The 15,787-nt window shown below is 57.7% G+C and overlaps 8 protein-coding genes across 8 annotated transcripts; 3 read left to right on the forward strand and 5 right to left on the reverse strand.

The window, feature by feature from the left end:
* Positions 1–239: 239 nt before the first annotated feature.
* On the reverse strand, positions 240–2,554 carry SCHCODRAFT_02675745 (uncharacterized protein). The gene is made up of 2 exons (XM_050346706.1): positions 1,843–2,554; positions 240–1,797 (listed from the first exon to the last, which is right to left on the reverse strand). Exons 1-2 carry the CDS (start codon positions 2,294–2,296, stop codon positions 395–397), a joined length of 1,857 nt encoding a protein of 618 aa, XP_050202384.1. The 5' UTR covers positions 2,297–2,554; the 3' UTR covers positions 240–394.
* A 453-nt stretch (positions 2,555–3,007) lies between these two features.
* On the reverse strand, positions 3,008–5,603 carry SCHCODRAFT_02612354 (glycosyltransferase family 31 protein). The gene is made up of 4 exons (XM_003037121.2): positions 4,897–5,603; positions 3,677–4,848; positions 3,363–3,625; positions 3,008–3,312 (listed from the first exon to the last, which is right to left on the reverse strand). The coding sequence occupies exons 1-4, from the start codon at positions 5,398–5,400 to the stop codon at positions 3,071–3,073; spliced, it is 2,181 nt and encodes a 726-aa protein (XP_003037167.1). The 5' UTR covers positions 5,401–5,603; the 3' UTR covers positions 3,008–3,070.
* Positions 5,604–5,746: 143 nt separating this feature from the next.
* SCHCODRAFT_02612356 (uncharacterized protein) lies at positions 5,747–7,250 on the reverse strand. The gene is made up of 7 exons (XM_050344530.1): positions 7,104–7,250; positions 7,031–7,043; positions 6,930–6,982; positions 6,832–6,879; positions 6,693–6,778; positions 6,124–6,637; positions 5,747–6,065 (listed from the first exon to the last, which is right to left on the reverse strand). The coding sequence occupies exons 1-7, from the start codon at positions 7,180–7,182 to the stop codon at positions 5,812–5,814; spliced, it is 1,047 nt and encodes a 348-aa protein (XP_050202385.1). The 5' UTR covers positions 7,183–7,250; the 3' UTR covers positions 5,747–5,811.
* Positions 7,251–7,584: 334 nt separating this feature from the next.
* SCHCODRAFT_02489291 (concanavalin A-like lectin/glucanase) lies at positions 7,585–8,560 on the reverse strand (the record flags this gene model as incomplete). Its single annotated transcript, XM_003037119.2, has 5 exons — positions 7,585–7,683; positions 7,739–8,059; positions 8,115–8,228; positions 8,280–8,419; positions 8,470–8,560. The coding sequence occupies 5 exons, from the start codon at positions 8,558–8,560 to the stop codon at positions 7,585–7,587; spliced, it is 765 nt and encodes a 254-aa protein (XP_003037165.2).
* Positions 8,561–9,186: 626 nt separating this feature from the next.
* Positions 9,187–11,141, reverse strand: SCHCODRAFT_02663417 (uncharacterized protein; the record flags this gene model as incomplete). Its single annotated transcript, XM_003037118.1, has 6 exons — positions 9,187–9,936; positions 9,996–10,154; positions 10,204–10,373; positions 10,422–10,731; positions 10,781–10,899; positions 10,949–11,141. 6 exons carry the CDS (start codon positions 11,139–11,141, stop codon positions 9,187–9,189), a joined length of 1,701 nt encoding a protein of 566 aa, XP_003037164.1.
* A 134-nt stretch (positions 11,142–11,275) lies between these two features.
* On the forward strand, positions 11,276–12,396 carry SCHCODRAFT_02697067 (uncharacterized protein; the record flags this gene model as incomplete). Its single annotated transcript, XM_050346903.1, has 3 exons — positions 11,276–11,546; positions 11,600–11,734; positions 11,789–12,396. The coding sequence occupies 3 exons, from the start codon at positions 11,276–11,278 to the stop codon at positions 12,394–12,396; spliced, it is 1,014 nt and encodes a 337-aa protein (XP_050202386.1).
* A 530-nt stretch (positions 12,397–12,926) lies between these two features.
* SCHCODRAFT_02473660 (uncharacterized protein) lies at positions 12,927–13,127 on the forward strand (the record flags this gene model as incomplete). The annotated part of the gene is made up of 1 exon (XM_050342723.1): positions 12,927–13,127. A coding segment is annotated over one exon (201 nt), but the record flags the coding sequence as incomplete, so codon positions are not given.
* Positions 13,128–13,389: 262 nt separating this feature from the next.
* Positions 13,390–15,343, forward strand: SCHCODRAFT_084096 (glycoside hydrolase family 16 protein). Its single transcript, XM_003038469.1, has 9 exons — positions 13,390–13,844; positions 13,893–14,182; positions 14,236–14,432; positions 14,500–14,635; positions 14,687–14,747; positions 14,797–14,832; positions 14,884–14,950; positions 15,001–15,056; positions 15,104–15,343. Exons 1-9 carry the CDS (start codon positions 13,396–13,398, stop codon positions 15,120–15,122), a joined length of 1,311 nt encoding a protein of 436 aa, XP_003038515.1. The 5' UTR covers positions 13,390–13,395; the 3' UTR covers positions 15,123–15,343.
* Positions 15,344–15,787: the final 444 nt, after the last annotated feature.

Genomic DNA, 15,787 nt, shown 5'->3' on the forward strand with positions numbered 1-15,787 from the left:
GGGTTGAGACGGTTCATTTCCTTCCTCATAGAAGGCCTACCACGTAAGCAGCGCGACGTTTGCAGGCGATAGTCGACGCAGAAGGCGCGCAGGATTACAAGAGAAGACAGCAGGAGAAGGTGCGTGAGTCATTTCAGTCCGTCGCAGCGGGATCCAACAGGGGACCTTGTTCGTGGTCGGCCCTTCGAGTCCGCCGACCATTTGATTTTGTTTGTTTGTTCCTTGGTCGGGCGGTCATGTGACAGGTGGCTGACCGGTTCAACTTCTGGTCAGACTGGGGGCTGCATTATGAGAACGAGTGCAATACAATAGAGAGTGAGATCAGTGCGATATAATAACACGATAACAATGGCTAGAGATACAGTGCGGGTATATACAGTGAGTAGGCGGGAATCTAGTTCACATCCATGCAGAACTCGTCAGGGTGCTCGAGCATCTCCTTCACGTCCTCCCCACCGACGACGCTGGCGCGACGGTACAGCTCCTCCCTGGTCTCGTCGTCAGGCGTGATGTTAGCGAGCGTGAGCAACGCCTCGGCCAACAGCGAAGTGAGCGCCATCTCCTCGTGCTCCTCGTCCTTCCCGGCACGCCCAGAGCACATCGAGTAGGCAGACGACGCTGAAGACATCTGATGCGCGATGGCCTTGTCAAGGAACTCGATGGCGAAGTCAAGCGCTTCGCGAGCCTGCTGCGTATCATCGGCGGCGAGCGCCTCCTCGACCTTCATCGCATCGTCCGCGTCGGCCTCGAGCACCTTCTCCGCGGTCTCCGCGAGAGCGCTCCCGACGATGAGCCAGCAGCGACCGCGCTCGCGCAGGATCGCCGTCCTCCACCGGTCCATGTCAACCTCCATGCGCATCTGGTTGAACACCGAGTCCGCCCATGTCGCCCAGATCCTGCGCTCTGACGGAAGCGCCAGCTTTTCAGCGAGGTGCACCACCTCGGCTGCGATGGTGTAGAGATGCGTCGCGCGAGATTTTGGCGGGATGGGCGAGTAGTGGTGGTTCTCGAGCGAGAGGATGGGGGCGGGCGGGGGCGGGGACATTCGAGGCCCGGCCTCGAACTCGCCACTGTCGTGTTCGTGCTGGGAAAAGTGGATGTTGTTGACCATGGGGCAAGACAGGGTCGAGAGCATGATAGGCGGCTCGGGCAGGTGAGGCATGCCGTGGTGATGCTGTGGGTGCGGCATATGGAAGATACCGCGCGAGAACTGGTCCATGGCGAGCTCCATCAAGTCGTTCGGTGTCGGGGAGCACAAGGCTGTCCGACGGGTCACCGGGGGGCGATGGGACATGATAGCGGCTAGGGGTGAATTCGCTGGCCAGGCGTAGTCGGTCGAGAACAGGTCGGCCCCCTTGGCGTTGTCTGCAGAGCGATTGAGGGTCTCCTGGGCCAGGCGGACCCATGTCCGGCCCCAGACCACGGCCATGTGCCAGTCCTCGGGGGCATGGAAGCCAAATCGTCCGTCTGTGCGAGTGGGCAGACTTTCGGCTGTCTCGAAGACATCGAGTGCAGCAAGCCAGTACGGCACGCCAATCGTCGGTTCCCCTGGCAGCGCACGCTTCGGGAAGAGGGATATGATGTTCCCAAAGAGGAAGAGCGCGGTACCGAGAATGTTATGAAAGGCCGTAGGCAACTCGGGGTGCTTTGGCTTCGGATGTGCGGGCTGGAGAAGACGCGTGCGCGAAGGCGGGGTAATGAAAATCACGGATGGGTCGTCGTATCGCAGCAGGAACCGATGACACTCGTGAACGACACCGCGTAGCAGTGGCAGAGCTTCGCTGGGATCATCGTCGCCTGGTCCGAGATTAGTGACTGAAAATTCGGAGGAATGTAGCGTACCTTCAAGCTGATCGAGAGCGCTCTTATACAAGTCTTTTAGGTCCTCCCAGTCCTCGTAGTCGCACTCGGATAGTGTGGTGTGTGTACCGCGAGATGCGAGTGAGCAGGAGTCCATAATCTTCGTGCGTCGAAGCCACCCGCTAACGCGCGGTGGCTCCTTCTCGGTCGGAGCTTCATCGTAGCCCGCCTCGTCGTAGACAGAAGTGTTCGAGGTCGAAGAGCGTAGTCTTTTCGAGGAGCGCGACGAGTCGAGCGCGCTCTCGTACTCGTCATCGCTATCATCAGAGTAGGCCGGGGTAGACGCTGGGACGCGCGCCCGGGGCGGCTGGGGCTGCTTTGCGGCGCGGACATTGGACCCATGAGTCACGCGCGCTTGCCAAAGGCCCTGGGGGCGGCGTCTCTTGCGCGGGTTAGGTAGGCGGGACGGCGAGGAGCGTTGCTGGCAGCCAAACATGTCGCTCGCGGGTGCACACAGCGGGGAAGGGGCAACACATCTCGGCGCTCACTGGTTTTATATTCTTGAGCAAGTGGTGGTCTAGAGCAGCCAGGCCTGATCGGGCCCAAGGACTCGATCTGATAATTGACTGATTTCGCCCGACCTCATTCCGATGTGTGGCGCCTGGCGTCGCTGGCTGCCGCCCTCCGGTATAGATGGTAGATGATAGAAGGCGCGTACGAAGGTGACTTAGACAGTGGAACGACGAAGTCGGAGGTGTGCTCGTCGCGAGACAAGGAATCTCATTTTTGGCAGCCAGGCCGAGATTCGACCACGTGCGCGCCACGCAATCCCGGCAATGATGGAGTTTGACACGCTCTGGACTCCCTCAACAGCAAGCGCAGGCCGAGCCACTGCCGGCCACAGCCGTCAGCGTGGGGGAACGCGCAGCCCGCGCGAGGTCGGCAGCCTCGTTCCCCAGTATGGACTGGGCAAGCGGAGTCAACGGCTATCTTTGCAGGCCACACCAGGAAGAGGCTTGTTGGCACCGAATCACACCGGCTGTACGGATAAGTGCACAGAAAGCACAGCATGGCAGTCTCTAGCAGTAATTACAAGAACGAGCGCCAATCAAGTGAAGTATAAATTACAATGCTTTTGAATATGAAGCCTCGCCTACCGACAGCGCGAGCTACTACACCTCCATAAATCTCCCCAAAGCAACGCCCCCCCCCCCCCAACTAGCACTCCTACGCTGAAGTTCATGCCCAAGCAACAACAGCGTCAATAGCGTTATCTTGACCTCCGACGGTGTATACTGCTCCAACTGCTTCCCGGGACCTGTGTCTCTGTCCTCTGGAACTTCTCCGCATCCGAGTACTCGTCTCCTTCTAATAGGGCGATAGCGGCCTCCAAAAACCACATGTGCTTCTTGATGTAGTGCACGACCACGGTACCGCCGACGCGTTTGTCCTCGAAGCGCTTTCGTCGTCCTTCGCGGCGCATCCATGCGTACTCAGGCGTCTTCGGATCGCCTGCACGTTTGTGAGCAGGCTGGACGGGGCAAAGTACGGCAGCTACATACCTTCTTTCAACGTGGACATCTCACTACCCTCGACCATGGCCTCGACAGCTTGCTCTGCCGTTAAGTTCGGCAACGGCGGGGCGTACCGCACGCCGAAGGTCGACACGGTCGAGCGTGCCCACGAAGGCGGCGTCGACAACTGATTACCACCCGTCGCAAGGGTCGGCGCATCGAGAACGTCCTCTGGCGTATGTTCCGGGAAGTCCATGATACTGCGCTTCACCCGAGAGACTTCGGAGGGGAAGAGGAATCCATGCGCGTAGCTGCGGCATTATTAGTACCCGATGCGCCCCATAAGATACGAAAAGACCTACACAGTACCGGCTCGCGGGTGATCATACATGTAGCACCGTTCGCTCGCCCAGCGAATCTCGTCCGCCTGAGGGTGCGACTTGATCCACTTCGCCGTCTGTTTGTCCTCCGCCCCGCGCGTCATCGTCTTCACCGTCGGGTCCTTCGCAACCCAATCGACAAGCGCCCACGTGAGCGCGTACAGCTCCCCTGCCATGAACTGGTGCAGCCGGTTCTTCACGAGGTAGCCCCAGTAGATCAACGGATCCTGTGAGTGGCTGGCGAAGCGCCAGTTCGATGGCATCCGATGCGCCAAATTGAGATCGCGTTTCGATAGGGTGGTCGCGGTGGACGCGTTGGTTGGAGCGCCGGTGGAAGGGGCGTAGGGTGACGAAGATGACGAGGAGGAAGCGGTGTCGTTGTCGTGTGTGTGATCAATTTCCGCTTTGGCGTGCAGCTCAACTCGCAAGCGCGACTCCAGCTCTGCGAGCATGACGAAGGAATCGTCATCGACCTTGACAACATAGTCCGGGCGGACCCATGGCCGGAATTCGCCCGAGGTCAACGACTGATCTCGCCAGGCCTGGGGGGAGTCATGGGGCGCAAGTGGTGGTGGCGGCGCGGTGTAGTTCGCATAGGAGAAGTATGGTCGAGCAACAGAGTAGTTTGAGTTGTACAGGGGTGGCACCCACGCGTTGATCGCCGCCCACGAGAAGTAGACATGGCTCTTGCCAGAGTTCATGTTCTCAGCCATGGGAAGGATGACGATGTCGTTGTACATTTCCATTTCCAATCGGATTTGCTGTTCCCAGTCCTTGCGCGGTTGGCCGAGGATGAAGCGTACGACGGTACGCGAGGTGCCTTCGCCGCCGTCTCCCTCGCCAGCGCCTTCCCTACTCGACGGATGACTGGCCCATGTCGTCCGTACGAGCATTCGTCGCTCGAAAGCAGAGTCGACGGAGAAGACACCAACGAAGACGCCGACAGGTGGTATGTCATCGAGGTTGTCAGGAGGGAAGACGTAGCCGTGGCCCAGGGGCAAGTGCGCGGGCGAGGTGTCGGACGGAAAGTACTGCGGAGGGGGGACGGAGCAATATGCGCGCCAAGGCAAGGGCTCCTTGTCGGGGTTTAAAATATACATGATTAGCAGTGTGAGGAAGATGGCGAAGGCGGAAAGGAGGATCAGTGCGAGAATCTGGGCGGGCGTTCAGCAAGGGCAATAAAAGATGTGCAGAGCACGCACTATGGTCAAGGGCTGCTTGGGGAAACATGGGTGCCTGTATATCCAGCGGACCCACTTCTTGCTAACGCGCAGGAGGCAGCCGTCGCGCTTCCGCCGACGTCGCGATAGTGACCACCATCGTCTCCTGTCTTGGTCCCTCCACGACGCATGGCGTTGGCGGAGCCCGTACGAGCTGCTGGGCTCGCTGTCCGTATCAGACGTGCACGACGAGGTCGTGAGCGCGTTGGGTGCATAGAACTGCGGAAGCGGCGACGTCGATCGGGAGGGTATGGGCGACGGCGCGTTCGAGGAATAGTTTGAATGGCCACCGGCGATGGATGGTATGAGGAATTGTTGGGGTGGCGAGGGAGTAGAGTCGGGAGCGAGGAAGGGACGCCGCTCGATGCTGTGGTGGAGGTCGCGCGGCGCGTGCTTGACCTCGCTGTCGGTGTCGGGGCTGTCGTAGCCGTCCAGATTGGGAGAGTCCGGGGGCGACGCGCTGAAGAGGTTGATGGAGAATGACATAGCGGCTTCAATGAATGTGTGCAGGCCCGAGTCCGCGCTACGGCAGCTGGGTCTGTGCGCGGATCCGAAGTCCGGATTAGGTCTACGACTCGGTGCGTGTGGCGACCCGCAGAATCGTCTATGGCAGCCAGATAATCAGTCGCGACTGGCTGGGCGCTGCGCAGAGAGGAGCACGGCTTGCTCTCTTCGCTGTGATGGTCGGCTATAAGGGTGGCGACCTAATCAAAGCGGTGCTACTTCGAACGCGGCCGGATGTCCACGTGCACCCCTAATTCCTTCAACCCACCGAGCTGCACAAACCTATCCAAAACTCCCAGCCGCGTCCTCAACCCCGTCAGGTCCCAACCTGATTAACCGACTCGACGAGCGATGCTTGCATTTCGTCCTTGTATTCGAACTTGTCACTGCTATCTACACCAAACCGTCGCCGTATACTTTCTTCCAGCTCGCCCGCTCCCTCATCGAATCCCAAAAGGCTGCGAGCTTGCTAATCGTCTCGTCCTCCGCAGTCTTGAATTCCTTCGGCAGTGTAAAGCCCCCACCAACGTGCTGCTCCAGCTTCGACACGGCAGCCTTGCCGTCCAAGCCGTTCGTGCCGCCTGCAAGCCTGATCAGAGTAGCCAACCAGCCCGCAATGTGGAGGTCAGCAATCGATAATTGATCGCCTACAATTACAGGTCCATCAGCATAACGTTAGACGGACATACAACACCGCCTACGCACCACCAGACAGCGGCCCAGTAATCTCCTTGTCCAGCCGGGTCAGCAAACTTGCGACACTCTTGCTCCAGAGGTTCTCCGCCGTCTTGAGGAACTCTTCTCTCTTCGCACGGCTGTCCGCGTCAAGGTCTGCTGAAGGTGTTTCGGCCTTGAGGAAGATGTCGAGCAGCACGCTAGTTGCCAGTAGCTTCGCCTGCCAGAAAGCCTTGGTCTTCTCAGACGCGTGGTAGGTCTCTGATCGCGCATCTGCCAGGTATTTCTCGAGAGCCGCTTTACGCCCTTGCAAGGTTGGGACCAGTTCCTTTGCCGTCGTCTTCAATGAGGCCTCGTCTCGCGCATTTGCGTACGTCAGGTTGTCGGGGGACGCGTCCTCAGCATACACGATTTCGTCAAGAATCGTACGGCTGAGGGACGAGAACGCGACCGTGGCAGGAGCGAGAGCGGGTGCGGGCGCGCTCGATGTTGTGTTCGTGGTGGACATCGGCGAGCGAGACTTGTCCATAAACTCGACGAGTTTCTGCAGGCGCATGGTGTTGATTAGCGCCCATCTCATGAAGGCGGCGAGCGCTTACGCGAATATCAACGATGGCCTTGAAACGACTGTCGACATCCGATGAGAGGGTCTTGGCCAGCGGTACGATCAAGGTCGGGACAGTGGCTGTTGTTGTGAGTCACCTCAGCATCCAGTCGCGCATAGGATGTAGCACACACCTTTCGGGTTGAGCCGCAGGTAGGACGGTGAGTAATTCTCTCCCTTCGCTAATTGACGCGTCAATAATGATCGCCGCGCGGGATGGTCGCGCACGTACCCAGGTCAACGATCTTCAGATCAACTTCATCATCGCCATAGCCCTTCTCAATTCTACAGATCAGTCAGATAAGCCCTCGAGCGCGCGATGGTGGGACTCACAGTGTTAGGCGAGCTACATACGAACGGCGCGTCAAGTGTGTTCAAGCGCTGGCGCCCGCAGGAAACTTCTCACCCACACATGACTCTGTAGAGTCCCGGGCGTAGTAGAGCACAGCTTTGGGGACTGAGGATGCTGGAGGGGATTCTGCCATGATGAGCTGAGGACAAGGTTCGACCTGGAGCTGCCCAGGGCGAGGCACTCGAGTTGAAGATGGGGTTGATGACGTCCAGTTTGATGCAATCAACAACCCCACGGGGCTCCGGCTTATGCCGACCAAGTTCAACTTGCTTGCGCTCGCTCAGGCTGTCTCTGCGCTCTACGCACAGGTGCAAGTCCTTGTCAAGGTCCCATGCATACCACGAAGTTCGAAAAAGCTTCATTGCTACCAAAAGAACGCCAATCCCAGTACTGATGTTACACAAAATCAGAGGTGGCTAGCACCATCATATCCTTTTCTGCAAGATATAACAATCACAAAGTTCAAGCGATGGAGGCGCTGTACGAGGACCTGGAATGGATCGTCAGACGCGTCTTTTTCACTCAAATGGGCTCCTTACGTGGTCAGCGTGCCCGAGCCGAGCGTCTGCTCAGTACCGGCCTGGAAGGTTGTGAGGTACTGGGACGTGCTGAAGCTCTGGTCCGAGACGAGATACTGCCCTCCAAGCGTCAGCGGCACACATAAGACTGGAAAATAAGTAGATACACACGCTGAAGAAATCATACGCATCCCCATCGAAGCTCGTCACCTCAGACCCATCCGACGTGAGGAACGAGTACACCTCGTTCGACCCATTGCTGCCGTGGTACACATCCCACGTCTTGCCAGCGATGCTGACAGACTCAGCCACGGGCGTCGGGTTGCCCTGCGCGTCGTAGGTGTACGAGATCGGGCCGGCGCCGTGGTTGGACATCCAGATCATGATCTCGTACTCGTTGGAGCCACCGGCGGTGGAGGAGGTGAAGATGTCGTAGGCGATGTTGACGACGGCGTCGGAGGAGAGGTCGGTGAGGGACCAGGACCATGAGGTCTGAAGTCATCACAGGTCAGCATTGATCCAGTCTAACATAACAGAGTGCACGCACGGGCATGGAAGAAATGGAGCCAATCTGGCCACCAAGACCCTCGTCAAGCTGAAGGTTGGGGTAGGCCTTGACACCGCTGTCCGACGTGCCCTTCCACTCGAAGGTCGTCGTCCACTACATTACAGGTCAGGCTCTCTGTGTTAGCTCTATAGCAATTGTGCTTACCGCAATGGTATCGCCGTTAGCGGACGTGATGCTCGCGCAGGTCTGGCCAGACTCCGCGTTGTCCTTGCCCCACTGGTCAAGCAGAAGCGAGTACTGGTTGTAGGTCACCACATCCCACTGCCCGCAGTGCTCGGTAGTGTCTACCTATCGTGAGCACTCCTTTCCATTCAGGCCCTTCGCGAAGACTCACCCAGCTGACGCTTCTCACTCACGACCGGCTTCGCGCTCACAAGCAGCGCCGCGGTCGCCAGAACAGAGGTAAGCTTGACCCAGGAAGACATTGCGAGTGAGTGAGGCTTTGTGTGGGTGTCGACAGATACACAAAAAACGAAAGTGGGAGAAAACAGAACGGTTACCACCACCGCATCGTCCTCACCACCTTATATGCCTCCCAGAGGTCGAGATTCCGCCGAAGGTCAGCATTCCGCCGAGGATCATGCACTCTCACCTGCGCTTACCCTCATTCGCGGCCCTTCGGGCGTCGCATGCGCAGACATCTGGCCCTCGCGCGGGCAAAATACAGCACCCGTCATGTGTGTTGCCAGCGCGGGCCGCGACAGTCCGCGTCGTTCATGGCGACGAGGCTTCTTCTGTCTTCTTCCGCTGGAGACGCGAGGGAGACGTATGTTCGGCGTGCCTGATTCATTATGCGCTAATCAAGTGGAAGGTCAGCATTGCATTGAACGTACACGGAGTTCGGCAGGCGGAGATCCGGCAGGTGAAGACAGGGAGGAGCAGATGTCAAAGAGGCATGCGGTAAGAAAGTCAGCCACCTCCAACTTTTCCGATGTTTATGCTGGGTTTTAGGCGCGCGACACGCTACGTATAGATGTCATCGTCGCAGTTCTGCAGTCGTCAATAGGCTTTTGTACCTCCAAAGAAATCCAAATTATACATTGCGCACAGATCAAGATGAGCTTTCTAACCCATCCTCGTCGTACACCACATCTTCCACGTACTCGACAAAAGTCGATTCTGAGGGCCGAACGTGTCGTACCACGACACTTGAGGTAGAGGCAGGAGCCGGTACCTCAACATACACCACCCTCTCCACCTTCGCCGCCTCCCGCATCACCCACATCCTCCATCCCATCGCCAACAATATCGGCACGCCCAACACCAACAAACACACCTGCCAATTCGCCGCCACTCCGTGCGCCAGCCGCCGTATCCCCTGCCTCACATTCGCCACATGGTCGCTAGAGTCGATCTCCATCGGCACGTCGTCAATGCGCGTCTTCTCCAGCAAACCTTCCAACCCGGTAGGTTGTTCGGGAGCGAAGAAGCGCTGGGGGCGGATGTACGACCCGTCGTCCTCGTCGCGGCGTTGGCGGCGGGCGGCGGCGGGGTCGGTGGGCGTCCAGTCCATCGCCATCTCGTCTTCGTCCATGATGGGAGTGCGTTGGGGACCGAGGGAGGGCTGGCCGAAGATATGGGAGGCGTTGGGTCGTGGTGCGGACATGGGGGGAGGCATGGAGGGTCCGCCGAGGGAGAGGGAGGCGATGAGGTCGGGCTCGGAGAATGTTTCCGCAGGTTGGGCGGGATGTGTGGACGGCGGAGCCATGGACGATGCGCGTGAGAGGGGCGCTTTGGTGTCGATCAGGCGTATTGTGGGCGGGCGAGTAAGTCGTGGCACGAAGCAAGACGCCACTAAGACCTGGAAAGGTACGTCAATACGCGACGCACGCGCTCGAGATGAGAGAATTCCGAGCTTACGATGACTTCGATGGCAGCAAGGACCCGAAAGTAGATGAGAGAATGCGACCATTGTGGATGGTCGAGCAGATGCAGGTAATCACGCTGCGGCTTGAAGTATGCCACAGCAAGTAAGCAGGAAGAGATTAGTCTTGAGAGCCAGGCGAAGAGTTGTAGGGCCTGCGCAGGTGTCAGGACTTGTAAGCGCCGAAGGACACTACGGACGTACTATGTGCGTTCCCCTGCCTCGGAGTCGGACTTCCTGACCCTGCACTTGCGCTCGCCGTAAGGTCGCATATGTGGGGTCCCAAGCGGTATACCATATGGAAAGCAGAACAAGGATAGGTAGAGCAGGCCACAGGATAGGAAGCTTATGGTATGGCGCGTACCCCATCGCAGCTGGACTTATGTTAGCGAATACACATAGGGAAATGCAATTCTGCTCACCCGAAGTATTTGCAACGATGAAAGCAAGCGTAGTCGCGCCATATAACATGCCTCGTAATCGCCAGAGGGCGAGCTGCTTGTTTAGGCCCTTCTGCGCTGATGTCGGACGCGACGTCTTCTGCAGCACGCGTTGTTTCCCCTTGCTCTCCTTGGCCCAGACAGATAATGCATGACTTCGCGCCATTTGTTCCTTCTGTCTGATCAACTCTTCGACGGCAGGGGCACAAGACGCGCATAGCGGGGGGAACTTGCGTTCGGCGTAAGCCTTGTAATCGGGTAGCGCGGCGAGCTTCTCCTTGTAGTCAGGACTCTGTGAGGAGGGTCAGACAAGGAATCTCTACAAAAAGATGGTGACGCACATCTTCGCTGGGGAGGTAATTGGATAGCATCCGGTTCAGTAGCGTCTGGTTCGTCTGACACGTATGGCAGAACTGTCCAGCACTATATTGTGTAGGTAAGCGGTCCTTGCTGGGAGATGCTGGCATGCTGTGAGTGTTCATCACTGATTCTACATCTTCGCCACGCACCTCGTTTAGAGAACGATCTTGCGTTCATCGACTCCTCGTGCATGGCGGGCTCCGATGAGAGGATTTCCCCGTGAGCGTCGAATCTGTTCCAGCATGTGCAGTTCCTGCATCTAAAGTCCTTTGTGTTCCTTTGGGTGGTATCCTGTGGCTGGCCGCAGAAATGGCAGGTCCTTGGCTTCTGAGCGCGAAACATAATGGCGGGTGGAAGGCAAAGCGACCGGTCCGAGCGCCGTACGCTCCCGATCGTGAACGCGTCTCGCACGTGAGCCCGTTGATTACCGGCGGCGCTCGGGCCGGGCCTGCGAGCACTCCTTCCTTTTTGCCACAATGCGCGCAGCTCCGACGGTGACAAGTCGCGCGGACGTTATGCTCCAGCCAAACTACTTCACATCCAATATTTATGTCACTCAGCTAGAGGAGGACCTGAAGAACCTCGTCCAGGTCTTTGAGGAAGAACGCAAAGCACAACCCAACGCCAGCCCTTTCCGCGTGTTCAGGGAAGTATGGTCTGCAGAAGGGTGGCCTTTTTTGCACTACCGCGTCTTCGACGCTCGATCCAGAGAGGTATCCCTCAAAACAACTCTACGAATATTCCTTCGTTAGTCCCTTTGAATCTTAGTTCAGTGAAGCCAAGTCTCTGACTTGTTGCAGAGGATGCAATTGACGCGAAGAAAGACCTGACAGAGCGCGCAGTCGCTTGTTTTGCGCTCTTCACCTTCTTTGAGACGCAGCCGACAGACTGCTCCCCTCGGCTGCTCTTCGTCGATCGAATACCAGTCGCCAAAGGTGATGCATTCTTCTTACAGCTCGCTCCTTTTGCCTTACGTGCGTCTATTACAGACCAATACACGACCTTGGTTGAGTTGCCCCGCTTACTGACTGGCACTCACCAATCGCTACAACCGCCCACGGCGTTTATACTGGCGAACCTCGTTCGACAGCAAGTATTCCACATCTTGCCACACTCAAACCTCGGGCCACACAACCCGAGGAATCTGCCTCGGGAGGTTTATGCGGATTCTTCCACCTTCGTTGATCTCAAAGAAGTTGCTGTCCAACGCAAGCCTGGCCGTCCATCAAAACGCGACCAGAGCCAACGAGCGAAGGCGGGCTGGCAAACCCTGGTCACTTGCTTGAACAGAACAACCGGGCCATCAGTCCTCTCCGCGACATCCACGCACGAAGAAGCCATGGCACGTCCTTCCGGGTCCAGCACCCAGTATCATGCGGACAAGACGGCCCTGCTCAGGGCGCTCGACGACGACAGCGACGCGATGTCCCTGGTCGCCGAGGCCTCCCGAGAGGCGCTCTCGCGGATGGAGCAGATCCGGGACGGCGCGAAGGCATCGGTGCAAGAAGGCGGGCTCCGCCGCGCGCGGGATGCTTTGCAGACATCCAGCGGTCTCCTCGACCTTCGACGCACCGCGTCCCCGACCGCGAGCACGTAAAATAAAATCTAATTTTGGTTTGATGTCACGCCCATGGCGCCGGTGCCTGGTCCGAAATCGAAGTCGCCGCTCGTCTGCGAACCACGCTGCCGGTCAGTGGCTATACTTGCGCCGGACGCCGTTATTACTCGCCTGCTAATAGCCAGCGGGCTGTCCCTGCAGGCCGTTCCTTCCTTCCTCCCACATTCCTTATAAGCCTCACCCTTCCACTCGTTCCAGCTTTTGGCTTGCGCCATGGCTGCCTCTCCCTTTGGTCCGAACGCGCCGAAGCGCGACTACTTGCCACCGGGTCCAGGAGGACCATCCTCGCAGAACCTACTCTCGTCACCGTCGGCGAGCTCGCTTGCCAGCGGGGTGACCGCAGGCAGCAGTGTCTATGGAACCTCGGTACGTTGCACAACCTATACTACTTACTAATATGCTGACTAGCAACTGCCTGGTAGTCCATGCCGCGACTATCGAGCACCTCGTCTATAGGAGACAAGGTGCGCTCTCCTCGTTGCTCTCCGTGATCTCCTCCCTCACGTCATATCGTCGAACAGTACTCCCTTGCGCCAGATCCTGCAGCCTGGGGCTCCGATCTGAACAACCAAGACCCCGATGATTTCCTCCATAATCCCGACCCGAAACGCGACATGCGCGTCGATATGGGAGGGACCATCTGCACACTGCGTGGACTGGAGAACCTCGGCTGCCTCATTTTCTTGCTTTCGGCAATGATCACATTATTGTGCGTGCGGTTGCCTTCGTCACTTCCTCCCTTCGGTACTCATCAAAACCGAAATATACAGCGCTGGCTACCCCATCATCTCGCACTTCATGGGTAGTGATATGTCTACACAAGGAGGCTTCAATTTGGTGTGTATGCAATCTCTTTGAACGTTGCCTCGTACTGAAGCAATCATCTGTATAGGGTGGCATCAATGGTTCAGGGCAGGTGCGAGCCGAACCGATCTACACCTCGCTTGCGCGCACTAACAAACTGCATAGGTCCCCGAGATGCACGGCTCCTTCGGCCTCATCGACCCCGACACCCCCGCCGACGCCCGCACGCGCAAGAGCTACACCAACGACGGCGAGCTCCAGCTCATCTTCTCCGACGAGTTCAACGTCGACGGGCGCACCTTCTACCCGGGCGACGACCCGTACTGGGAGGCCGTCGACCTGCACTATTGGCAGACGAACAACATGGAGTGGTACGACCCGAGCGCGGTGACGACGGAGAACGGCTCGCTCGCGATCACGCTCAATGACACGCCGACGAAGGGGATGGACTACGTGGGCGGGATGGTGCAGACGTGGAATAAGTTCTGCTTTACGGGGGGCTTGATTGAGGCGGCGGTGATGTTGCCGGGGACGAATGATGTGCTGGGGTTGTGGCCTGCCGTTTGGGCGATGGGGAACCTTGGCCGTGCAGGGTTTGGTGCGAGCTTGGATGGCATGTGGCCGTAAGTGAACAAGTACCGAGCTTGCGCAGAGTCACTTACAGCCTCCAGGTATACGTATGATGCGTGCGATGTCGGTACCGTGGCCAATCAGACCAAAAACGGTCGCCCAATCGCTGCTACGCGGAACGGTGATCCCGGCCACGACAACGTTCTTTCGTACCTCCCCGGTCAGCGTCTTTCCAGGTGTACGTGCCCGGGCGAGGAGCACCCTGGCCCCATGCACTCCGATGGGACGTACGTCGGCCGCGCCGCCCCTGAGATTGATATCTTCGAGGCAACGGTCTCCGACGGTACTGGTTTCGTGTCGCAGTCTGGTCAATGGGCACCCTTCAACGAGAGTGCGTAAATCTCTGACCTCTGCGTATCTTCCAGGTGGCTTACATTCGCGCAGAGTACGTCTGGAAGAACACCAGCGACACCCTCAAGATCTACGACAAGAAAGTCAGCTCGCTGAACACATACTTGGGTGGCGCCTACCAGATGGCCACCTCCGTCATCTCGCAGACGAACCAGGAGTGCTACTACGATGGCCCCGACCCGTGCTTCGCTATCTACGGGTTCGAGTATAAGGAGGGCTTCGACGATGGGGTGAGTGCGCTTTCGGAGTTATGTAGTCGGTCTATGCTATTTGGGACGAGGCTAACGATGGTGATAGTACATCACCTGGATCAATGACGGGAAGGCGGCGTGGACTATCACCTCGGAGGGCATGGGTGCGGATACGGCAGTGGAGATTTCGGCGCGTCCAGTACCCCAAGAGCCGCTCTATTTGCTTGCGAACTTGGGCATGAGTACGTAGTCACCTCACAGGAGTCTCATCTTCTGCGTCTAACGATGTGCAGGTCAAAACTTCGGTTTCGTCGATGTCGAGCATCTGCAGTTCCCGACCAAGATGCTGGTAGAGTGCGTGCAGTTGCCATCGTCGTCAAGCATTCACTGACGTTATCCTCAGCTACATCCGCGTGTACCAGAGGAGCGACGCTATCAAGTAAGTGCGGCCCCCTGCCGTGATGGCACTCAGCTGACTTTGCCACAAAAGCATTGGCTGCGACCCAGAAAACTTCCCGACCGCCGCGTACATCGCGAAGTTCCCGGAGGCGTACACAGTACGTTTAGCAGCTATATATGAAGGCGAGGCGCTGACTGGATTGCACAGAACCCTAACTTGACGACATGGCACGACGACTATGGACAGGTTATCCCCAAGAACAGGTGCGCCTCCCAATCCCTACCACGTTGCGATGTCTGACCTCGTGCAGTTTCCTCGACGAGTGCTAGACTGCTTGCTGCCATCGCTAGAGTGTGAATATGGATATTTGGATATTCTGGATCAGGATTAGAAGGACGGGGGCTATGGGCCTTTGGCGGTGCCGGCTTTAAGCCTGCGACTGCGTATTGCGCAGCTACTGTAAAGCACTTCACTGACCTAATCGTAGATGCTAGCGCTCCTTACATTAATAAAGTATAAACAGCCAGCTACACATGGAGTCGTCGAACCGGAATCACCGTCGCAAGTCCGTGATGAGGAGCAGCTATAGTGCCGTGGGAAATGTGACTGGCAAAGTGATTTGCTTCCGGCCCTGTGTGACGTCATTCTGTCATTGCCAAGCACATGCGCGCCTATCATTCTTCCGATCACACGCGATCTACCCGCGTTCAACATCCGCTTTTCCATGCAGCGCGACCTTCCGTCCCTGGGCTCGGACTTGCGGTCGCTGGGGGACACGTTCAGCAGCGAGCATCTACAGCCTGCTATGTAGCGACTCCACTCTAAGAGCGTCTCTTACGCACAGATAACGCCGAGCTTCGACAACTCCCGCTTCCGCGCCGCCGTACCATCGGCGACGCAGCACTTTCGCGTCCGAATTGCAAAGCGTGCGCGGATATACTATAGCATGGCACTGCGATCGAAAGGGAACCTTTTCTTCTCGTAACTCTGCTCC

Source organism: Schizophyllum commune (genome assembly GCF_000143185.2).
Source record: "Schizophyllum commune H4-8 unplaced genomic scaffold SCHCOscaffold_2, whole genome shotgun sequence".
Lineage (NCBI taxonomy): Eukaryota > Fungi > Basidiomycota > Agaricomycetes > Agaricales > Schizophyllaceae > Schizophyllum > Schizophyllum commune.